The sequence below is a fragment of the Chenopodium quinoa genome, unplaced genomic scaffold, assembly GCF_001683475.1.
Source record: "Chenopodium quinoa cultivar QQ74 unplaced genomic scaffold, ASM168347v1, whole genome shotgun sequence".
NCBI classification, from domain to species: domain Eukaryota; kingdom Viridiplantae; phylum Streptophyta; class Magnoliopsida; order Caryophyllales; family Amaranthaceae; genus Chenopodium; species Chenopodium quinoa.
The window spans coordinates 5,030,061-5,041,436 of record NW_018742484.1 but is presented as its reverse complement, the minus strand read 5'-3'; the positions used below and the strand labels follow the sequence as shown (position 1 = coordinate 5,041,436).

Here is an 11,376-nt window from a genome sequence, read left to right as displayed (position 1 = left end):
CGGATAATATAAATTTCTGAATAAATTTTAGAATAAATAAAATCAAATAAGATAAAAATTTATTTCAAGTATAGAGTACAATACCTAATGTAGCTTCACATTATGATTAGTATAGCGTAATTAAAATTTTAACCCATTTCAACTCAGAATAATTTTGATTACCAATAGTTTAATGATAAGAGGTTGAACAAAGTTTGAGCATTGATACTTGTCTAAGTTCTAGACAGGGAGAAAGGCCGGTGCATATATGAGAATGCAAGGAGGTTGCTAATTTGATGTGATGAACTAATGTACTATAGACTAAATGATTTTTTTTAACCACGTTGGCAATGTAAACACCAAAGATACTTCAAATTAGAATAGAATTAAATTATGTCTTTTTTTTTGAAAAAAAAAACAAAGAAGGAAAAAGACAAAAAGAACTCATATAAAACCATATGACTCCCTCCCAATTCATCCCATGACAAAGCCATTCTTTGTTTCCCATCAAGCTCTAAAGTCATGTCTTCCTACACAACTAAAACTCATGAAAAAGAATCCACCAACATAATCCATGAGCCTTTGCTAGCCAACAAAACACCAATACCTTACCAACAAAAGCAACATGAACATCATCAAATCTCACGAACTCAGCTTATGCTTGCTTTAAATGAAGCAAGGTTAATCACTAGATTAGCACTTCCTTTAGTCTTAACCGGCCTTCTTCTTTACTCGCGCTCCATGATTTCCATGCTCTTCCTAGGCCAAATTGGAGATCTCGTTTTAGCCGGTGGATCTCTAGCCATAGGGTTTGCCAACATAACCGGCTACTCGATTCTCTCTGGCCTTGCCATGGGAATGGAACCCATTTGTGGCCAAGCCTTTGGGGCTAAAAGATACAAACTCCTAGGCTTAGTCTTGCAAAAAACAATCCTCCTACTCCTCTTAGCATCAATACCCATTTCTTTCCTTTGGCTCAACATGAAAAAAATCTTGCTCTTTTGCCACCAAGATGAAAACATTGCTAATGAGGCTCAATCTTACATTCTTTTCACTCTTCCTGACCTCATTGCTCAATCACTCCTTCATCCAATACGAATCTACCTACGAACTCAATCCATAACACTACCCCTAACATGTTGTGCCGCTCTAGCAATCCTCCTCCACATGCCCATCAACTACTTCCTTGTTATACACCTTAACCTTGGTGCAAAAGGGGTTGCCTTAAGTGGGGTGTTAACCAATTTCAACCTAGTAGGATCACTTATCATTTACATTATTTTCTCAGGCATCTATAAAAACACTTGGTGCACAATCACAAGCGAATGTGTTCGAGGGTGGAAGGCCCTTATCAACCTAGCCATCCCAAGTTGCATTTCGGTATGCTTAGAATGGTGGTGGTATGAAATCATGATTTTACTGTGTGGGTTATTGTCTAATCCTCAAGCTACTGTTGCATCAATGGGAATTTTGATCCAAACCACAGCATTAATGTACATTTTCCCATCATCCCTAAGTTTAAGTGTATCAACTAGGGTGGGAAATGAATTGGGTGCAAACCAACCAAAAACGGCAAAACTTTCAACAATTATAGGCCTCTTTTTTAGCTTCATACTTGGATTTTGTGCACTTATTTTTACAATCATGGTAAGAAAAAAATGGGCAAGTTTTTTTACCAAAGACGTGGAAATTATAGCACTAACTTCAATAGTTTTGCCCATAATTGGCCTTTGTGAGCTAGGAAATTGCCCACAAACTACAGGATGTGGGGTTTTAAGGGGGCTTGCTAGGCCCAAATTAGGTGCAATTGTTAACCTTGGAAGCTTTTATTTGGTGGGTATGCCTGTGGCTTTATGGTTGGGGTTTAAGTTGGGGTTTGGATTCAAAGGTTTGTGGCTCGGGTTGCTAACAGCCCAAGGTTCGTGTGTGGTTGCCATGTTTTTCGTGTTGGTTCGGACGAATTGGAAGGTTCACGCCCAACGGGCTCAAGAGTTAATCTTAGATGATTGTGGTTATGATTGTGGTTTTGGAGCGGATAACTGTGAATTCGTGAAGTAATACATACACTAATAAAAAAAAGTACTAATGGAGCATCGATCTGAAAAATCCGAGGTGTATTAGAGAACTTAATTATGATTAAAATCAGTCATCGGTATATCACATGGAAAAAAGTTGTGCCATACATTTTATTCAACATAGTATGATATTCTTAAACTAATATTATATTTATATTGATATTTATATTAAGGTAGAAGATATTAGGAGTAAAGTACCTAACGAATTATTCAAAGGCACGTAGGTTAGAGTCAAGAAGTATATTTCAAGCCCTACATCTAACGTGTATTTGGCTATTTGTGCTATATAGAGAGTGAAGTCAGTAATGGAACTTTGATATTTTTGTACACTTCATTGAAAATGAGTACTAGTCTATAGATTTTTATTGTTCCCGCAATTTTCAATTATTATTCAAATAGGGAATTTTTTATTTTTATTTTTTTTGGTTAAATTAGTTTGTATTGTATATTGTTTTTACAAATTGCAAAACTGAAAAAAAAAAAAAATAATAATAATAATAATAATCACTATAGACTTATTTAGGTCTTGAGAACAGAATGTCTTAATCAAAACAAGTGACTATGTAATTGATAATTCTGTCTTAGACTATAATTAATTGTCGATCTCAATATCGTTGGTACGGAGTACTATCTAAGGAACCTATACTTTGTATATCATGACTTTATGGGGGGAAAAGATAATAGGTATCCGATAATTATGGAAATTCCCTTTAAAAACACACTGTTATTAGAGAGCCACAAAGGCTGGTAATGAGAATCGATCTCAGGATGACCTGGAACCGGGAGGGGAGCTCTAACCACTTGAGCTATCCTTCACTTTCACTTTATATTATATTCTAAAGAGATAATTCTTTATTTATATTTCTTGTCAAAAAAAAAAAAAAAAAAAACTTCTTTATTAGCCTATTTATTTTCATTTGGTTATTTGGGATGGAACCTTCTATAATTTACAATAAGTCTTGTATAAGGCGGGTGTATATTAATTTTATTGTAAGATGGTCAGTTTGAGAGTAACTTTAACTATTTTTTATAGTAACTTTAACTCCTTAAAGGGTAACTTTTGATTTGTCGTTGGTTTGAGTTTTATTTTAATGTTTAATTCTTATAAATTCATGATTACGTATTATAAAGGCTAATATGATTAATCTAATACATTATAAGTTTTTTGTAAGATGAAATTTATTATTAGAAAATTAATAACTTTTGTAATATAAAAGGTAACTTTAAATACTTTTAACATAACTTTAACCCGTCTTATAATAAATTAACGTGCACCCACCTTTTTAGAGAATTTGTGTATAATTTAATCTTATGTGTAGTCAATCTCTCAGCATTAATATGATATATATTAATAAAATACATGTTTAGAATCCAAAGCATATAAAGACTAGTTTCATTAGTTAGTTGAAGCACTATAATTGACACTTAATAGATTTTAATAGAAGGTATATCTTGCTTTTTATAAAGTGTTGGAATCTGTTTGAACGAGTGTGTATGAGTAGTGTCTTACCTTTAAACCTTTAATTAGCCCTACTATTAACAGAAAACGTATCTTCTTTACAAAACATTATTTAATTAGCTATAATGTTTTCAATTGAATATCATGCTTAATAAATTATGAAAAATATTAATAATATAACTTTCAGACTTCAAAGATACTAACTACATTAGCTTATATTTTCCATTGATATTATTTAATTATATATAAATTATTAAAAATATTAGATGATACTATTGACAAATTTTATCATACATTTATAAATACATAAAATATAACGGTAGGTGAACAAATTTTCTGAGTTTTGCGTTTGATAATATTGATTTTTAAATTAAATTCTAGATATTTAATCATATATACCTTCAATTTAATCATCAGTATCTCATGTAATCAAACAAGTTAATTATTATATATAATTTGTGATTCAAACTCTAATTGTGATTCCTCCTATTATGTCTACACACCATCATTAACCATATCATTGGCAATATATATTTTAAGTTGTAGGATTTTTTTTGTCTGGCTTTGTAGATCGATATAATTATATGTCATATTAAATCTTACTTCTACAAACTAGTTATTAAATAGTTTGCACTGCATGATCAATTTTGTTTGAGAACTCTCATGTTATAACAAATTTACCCAATTTGTTGTGTAACTATATAATCTGAAATAATTTGGCGTGGTTTAGTGGTATAAGGAATTTCTTAAATCAATATGAGGATTTTGGTCTAATTAGGATATATATATATATATATATATATATATATATATATATATATATATATATATATATTTTGTTAGTTTATCTTACATTTCATTTATCGAAGGTTTAATTTTAATATAATTGCAAAGGGTCTCCATGATGATTGAGACGGCCCTAACACTAGTTTTATGGAACCATTTGTGTCCTAACACAAGGACACTACAACAAAAACTAATTTTTTGGAATCATATAATATAAAGTATAAATGTTTGACCAAGGATACAAACGTTTTTCATTTCAAAATTATATAGCTTGGGATGGAAATTAATTGAAGCACCATTATTTAGATGAAGATTACTTGCCTTTACTCAACTTGTTCATAAATATGAGTCTCGGTGCCTATTTATAAGTCAATCCCCTAAGCCTGAAAACTTCCTAAATGTAGAATGCTCTAATCTTCTTACTAAAAAAGTTCTAAACAATACGAATAACTCTCAAGAACAGTCTACACATTCCATAATCATGTACATGGATATTTTAGGGTACACTTAGCTAGAATAATAGAAAATAGAGGTGATATTTAAATTGTTTTTATTCGGGTTGTTAATAAAATGTAGAAAGACATTTTTTTATTTTTTTTTTCTTTAAAAAAACTTGGAAAAGAAAGATGGGCTATATCATTATGGCCTAATTGTACCTTTTTTTTTTGGTTAAAGCCTAATCGTACCTAGCAAGGTGCAAGTGTACAATCAGTTATTAGATAAGTTGCTAGCCATTTTGTCATGTTTTCAGGCTTTATTATGGACTCACAAATTGTGTTGGGCCTTTAAAGTTTAAAGACTTGCCAGTTATGCTTTGTCCAAAGAATTCGTCGATGAACGCTTCTGTTTCGTTTGAACTTTATTATGTTAGTTATCAACTTCTTATAAAAGTTTAAATAAAGAGTTAAATATGAAAAGTCTCCTGAAATGTTTGCCGTTCAAAAAAAAAAAAAAAAAAAAAAAAAAGAGTTCTCATGAAATGTTTATTTACAGGATATCATTCTAAAGTCTCATGAAATGTTATTTTGCATTACAAGCTTAATGATACATGGAATTAACTTGTTACAATTTTTGTTCATTCTTAATTTTATTTTATTTTTCTTAAAAAAAAAATTAAAAAAAAAAAAACGAAAATTGCTTAGTGCTTTTTCTATACGGCTGGCCACATCGTGTGGCCGGGGTTACTTATTTAGGGTTTACTCAGTCGGTCAAAAATTACTCATTTTTAGGGTTACTCAGTCGGTTAGCGTGTTTTCTGTGTGAGAGTAACCCCTGACCGACCAAGTAACCCTTCAATAAGTATCTCGGCCACACGGTATGGTCAGCCATATATGAAAATTTGTGAAAATTCTTTTAATAATTTATATATAATGTAACACATAATTTTAAGGGTAGATATTAAATAAATTTGAATTTCAAAAAAAATAAAATTATATAAGTCATTTAATTAAAATTAACTTTATTTCAATTGACTATCATTACAATAAAATCTTATTATTATGTATCCGTGCAATGCACAAGGCCAAAACTAGTTAGACATTAATTAAAACTAGCTATAAATTGAAATGGATGGATTATTAACTTTGTTTCATTCTTTTAAAAGAGATAAAAGAATCTAATCATCATTAGCCAAGTGTGATTTTCATAAACACACGGATCGTGATCAATCTCTCTAATTAAACTGCCAAATCAAATGTGTAGGCCAAATTTAAATTAAGTTATATATTATTCTCTTTTTTTTTTTTTTTTTTGAGAAGAAGTTATATTAAATTTAGGTCATACTAATTAAACAACTTTAAATTCAGGTGGCTTAAAAAAAAAAAAAAAAACAACTTTAAATTCAGGTCAATTTGTGTTTAGTTAGATAATTCTCCATTGAAGTCAATTTGTTATAAATCTATGGCATCACTTATTATCACGACCCTTTCTAAAAAAGAGGTGGTAAACGAACATATAGTCCCTTCATCTATAGTAGAACATATACTTGTAATTGGTTTATAAAATTAAAAGTTATTTATACTTGGACACTTAAGATAAATTACAATTGAGATACTTAGAGGAAACACATTTGACAATACAATCTCTTTACACTTACAAACAAAGAAACTAGAGTGCATCCGTAAAATATAGCAATGGTCGAAATGGCATGCATATAGGAGGCGCGCCCCTTTGGCCCCCCTTAAATCTTCTTCCTCGAGTCATTTCTCCTATTCATTTACAAACAACTCTATTCACTTACAAACAAACAATTACAAGTGCATCACAATAATTTGCCTTAAACAACAACCAAATTTTCAAAATCATCCCCAAAATAGCCAAACACCCATCCCTCCCTAACCCCACTTCCCTAATCATGCATACTTTTAGCATAAATTATTATTTCAACGTTTATACAAGTATCAAACAATTAATTTAAGACCTTAAAAAAAATTGAATCACTCATTTTAATGATCGATCTACTGCAATATAGTTAAAGTTGTCGTTGACACATACACACATTGGTGAAACAAATATTGAATGAAGCTAACAAATAAAATTTGTCTTATACATTCAATAAATTTATAATGCCTTAGCCATATTATTGTTTTTATTTTCCCTTTAAATTTTCCAATTTCTCATAATGTTTGTATTGACACTTAACAAATTGGTCCCATACCACGATCGTTGTTCCTTATAAGCTACCTAAGACTCCTAGTTGTGGGTCTTTAAATTTCAATGAATGTGACATCAAAATGAAGCCAAAGATAAGTAATAACTACTCCACTTTCTATGTATGCTAAGCAGGAGAAATAAGGTCGTAAGGTCTAGAATGTGTGGAATTTTGTTATGTTTTAAAAAGAGATGGAAGTAAGAAAAATATGAATAATATGGAGTATAAGAATAGTAAGGGTATAGAGGTGGTCTGGTGGGTGTAAGAAAGAGTAGGATGTCTCGAAAAAAAAAGAAAAATTGTTAATCATAGATAAAATAATATAGTGATATGTGTTTGCAAAAAAATAAAATAAAGTAAAAAATAAGTTCGTAAAATAAAACACGTCAAAATTAAAATGAAAGGTGATGAAATATCAATAAGCTAAAAAAACAGATGGGGTACATAAATTCTACATGTCTTGTGCTTCTCATCCCAACTCACAATTCCAACTTAGTTGGCATGTGAGGGTAATTGTCCTAATTATTGAAACCAACATGTCCTTTATTTTTGCATTATTTTCAAACAAATAATCCCAAGTGCTAAAGACCCTTTTTTTTTTTTTTTTTTTTGGGCAAGGTCAATGATATAAATTCTAATTGGACAGCAATAAGACTAGGAAACCATGAAATTAAAAGGAGTACAATACATATCACAAAATAATGTTTCCTCGTCATTATTAGTAATGCTCATATGAGGGTGACATTTTTTTTGGATCATTCAAAGTTGTTATTTTTTTATTTTTATTGAATTTTGGTGAGATATGAATTTATTAGTTAGTTTTATTTCCAACATATACTCACTTTTAGTTTGCCTAAGATTGATAGGCACATGATATTTAATCCAATATTGATAATTATTAAAGGCCAACCCTTAATCCACTAATTGCTAATTCAAGCTAAGCCCTCGTGACCTTGGCTTAATTAATGAATAATTTTGTCTACCAAGTTGTTTTCCATGAGCAAGTATGATTACATTGCATGTATAATGGTCATCGAACTACTAACCTAGAATCTAACTTGTTAAGGGGTTTAATAATAAATATAAACGGTAGTTTATTGTTTGAATTAAAGTTATAATACTTGATAAAATATTGTCTCGTATCCAACTGATAAAATATATTAATCGATTATCACATTAAAACTCAATCAAATACTTTGTTGTGCCTGAAAATTTATTTTAATTATGGTACATTGAAAATATTTCGTGACATGTATATATCATTGATTTAGTAGTTTTTGTGACCTATAGCCACATTATATCATTATTGCCACCTTTTTTATGATAAAGATCTATACTGCATTCTTTTATTTAATTGGTTTAGTTCTCATTTTGAGGGAGAGCTAATATTATAGGAATAGACCAGTAGTGTTGTAAGAATTTGCATCACAAATTCAAAATCTCACGTTCAAGAACCAATAAAAAATCAAACCTTATGAATATGAGCTGGACAATTGAGATAGACATAAAAAATGGAGACAATCTTAACATCCTCCTGTCAACTAAATAATACAGTAATATTGCAGAAACATTTAATACAACACAAAATGACAATATTCTTGGACAATGATATTCAACTGATTTTAGTAATTGTAGAAATTCTATTTTCTACTTGTATTACTGTATACTATGGTACTACCTCTGTTTATTTTTATTTATAAAAAATAAATTATTTATGTTTCACATAAAATACCCCTTGTTACAAATAAAAAGAAACAGTTGTAGAATTACTCATCAGCTTTTTCTGTTTCATTTCACTCAAAATCTTATTCTTTAATAATAGTATTCTGTATGATAGATAATATAAACTGATCTTGGGCTTCAACCATCAGTTTAAGTTTTTGATTAAGTTGGTCTTTTAACATGATATCAAGAGCCAACGTGACATAAAAGTTATAGTAGGTTCTTTTAACACTTTAAAATTTATCTATATTTTTCACTTTAACTAGCTAAACTCACATTTTAGCCCCTTTTTATATAGCTTCTTAAGCTCATATCTGGTAAGAGTATACATTACATAAACAATTAACTATACATCTTAGAAAATTGGTTATTATGTTCAATATCTCTTTGTAATTATCTGTCTATAACATTATTTTTGCGACTATCTCTATATAAAAAACACCGTGATTATTTAGGAACAAAAAGAATAAATGCAAAAATCTCCCTACTTTGAAGGAAGGATAGATTGAGTGAATGATATGTAAAGTGGAAAGTAAAACCTATTCATTCTAAGTATATGTATATTCTGACAAAACACAGTGTCTGATTTTGAGTATGATTTCTCCTAGGCTCGTGGCTTTGCTAATATGGTCCCCAAATCCAATCTGGCATTCATTAAGCACATGGCACTCAAGGTATTTATGATGTGCCTAACCCCCAGCAAAAACAACTGTGCCTTCAACCTTTGCTTTTGCTTTCACCTTTCTTTTATTTTTTATTTTTTCACACTACATATATTTGTGTAACTTATTTGGAGCACCTAGATGCTATACTTGCCCACATGGTGTGCATCTTTCAATATGATCCATGTGTACCCTTATATAAATTTGTGTTACATATTCATCCATAGAAATATTGATGTTTCATTATCTATGCACATTATATCTTCTTTATGTAAGTAAGTAGATAAGTACTAGCTTTGTAATCATAAACTCTTAAAGGAAGATGGGGTGTAAATATGTCTCATGGACCCTAGGATGGACCTAAGTGTATGGTACATCTAGAATTATGTAATTATATGTGTTGAAATAAATACTTGGTTTAGGCATGTGTGGTGAATTTTGTCACTACGCCAAAATTATCATTTTACAGCGGTTAAAATTTCTTTTTATAGCGGTTCTTGAACCGCTATTAATCACTCCGCTATAAAAACATAAGATGCCTTTTAATAGCAGTTCAGAAAATTGCTACAGTAAGTGCTTCTAGGTTGTACATCATATCTTCTTTTAACAGCGTTTTTATAAGAACCGCTATAAAAAGATTTTGTATTTCCAAAAAAAAAAAAAAAAAAAACACATTTACGCATGAATATACCTAATATAACATCAAACCTTAAATATTTATGAAAAAATAACATAAAATATGTTTATGCATAAATTAAATATAAATAATGGATATTCCCATAATACAACCAATACAATCTAATAATCCCTCCAAAAAAAAAAAAAAAAAAAAAAAAAAAAAAAAAAAAAACACTAATACAATCTAATAAAAACATAACAAAAGTTATACTATGGTAAAACTAATTCATCTGTAATGTTCATGAAATTTATTACGGATATACATTCCTGTAATCTATGTACTAGTTATGGGAAAACTCAATCATCTTGCTTGGCACCTTAAATTCAATCAGATTTGATCAATCTTGATTTTGGTTGTAACTTAAACATGAACCTGAAAAACAAATGTTGATGGAAAATTTTTGCATTAGAAACAATATACATATGAATAATATGATAAATACTACAATGAAAAACTACTAGTGAAGTAGTGAATATTAAATCCCAAAATGCATGTACTGAACTACTAAAATGCACAATTGAGTCATGAAACAAATTAGAACATCCTAGATCTAGGGCTTGTAAAACTAATCTAGTTAACTACTCCATATCAATCAACAATTCAATTCTAAAAAAAAACACCCACAAATTCAGCAGTTATAAACCGGAAACAATAAGATTAGGATGGATTGTTCATACCAATTTCAAGTGTCATGCTTTAACTAATTTGAATATTTGGAACCCCAATTTTGTGATGATACTGAAAAGAGGAAACATAAAAGATTAATATACAGATTTTGAGAAGCAAAAACAGAAGCTTCACAATTAATTAAAATCAGAAACGATACCCCAATTTTTGATACCTAGATCCAAAAGGCTAAGCATAAGAAAATTGAAATAAAAAGAACAGCTAGAAAATTTGTTTCTGAGTGACTTAGAGTAATGAGATTTTTAATAATGAACAACGACCATTAATTCAAGGTGAGAAAGTAATGTAGACAAATGAAGGTTTTTGTTTCAGCTGTACCACAAATAGCTTTTAATAGCGGTTACTTGAAAACCGCTATAATAGTTATATTATTAATAGCGGTTATTAAAGAACCGCTATAATAGTGATAGATTTTAATTGACTATTTTATAGCACTCTTAACAAAACCGCTATAATAAAAGCGCTATAAAATCTTTTTTTTGGCGTAATGTGGGATGGATTAAGTAAGTAGATAGGTGGTAGAACAGGTAAGATGGGTGTTAAATAAATATGGATATCCAGTTAAGTGGGTGATGGGGCATATATGATCGATGATGAAATTTGAACCCCTGAGACCTGAGTGCATAGACATCCACCTTGGCCTATTTGACGAGTTTATGAATAAGGACAAAATGGCT

The 11,376-nt window shown here is 29.9% G+C and overlaps 1 protein-coding gene and 1 long non-coding RNA gene across 2 annotated transcripts; one reads left to right on the top strand and one right to left on the bottom strand.

Annotated features, from left to right (window-relative positions):
* Positions 1-232: 232 nt before the first annotated feature.
* LOC110719278 (protein DETOXIFICATION 49-like) lies at positions 233-2,506 on the top strand. The gene has a single exon (XM_021898167.1). The coding sequence runs from the start codon at positions 502-504 to the stop codon at positions 2,035-2,037; it is 1,536 nt and encodes a 511-aa protein (XP_021753859.1). The 5' UTR covers positions 233-501; the 3' UTR covers positions 2,038-2,506.
* A 7,677-nt stretch (positions 2,507-10,183) lies between these two features.
* LOC110719277 lies at positions 10,184-11,376 on the bottom strand. The gene is made up of 3 exons (XR_002511053.1): positions 10,839-11,376; positions 10,690-10,750; positions 10,184-10,384 (listed from the first exon to the last, which is right to left on the bottom strand). It is a non-coding gene; the product is annotated as an uncharacterized LOC110719277 (long non-coding RNA).

Coding starts and splice junctions, on each gene's coding strand:
- LOC110719278 (XM_021898167.1), top strand. CDS start 502: ATGTCTTCCTACACAACTAAAACTCATGAAAAAGAATCCACCAACATA.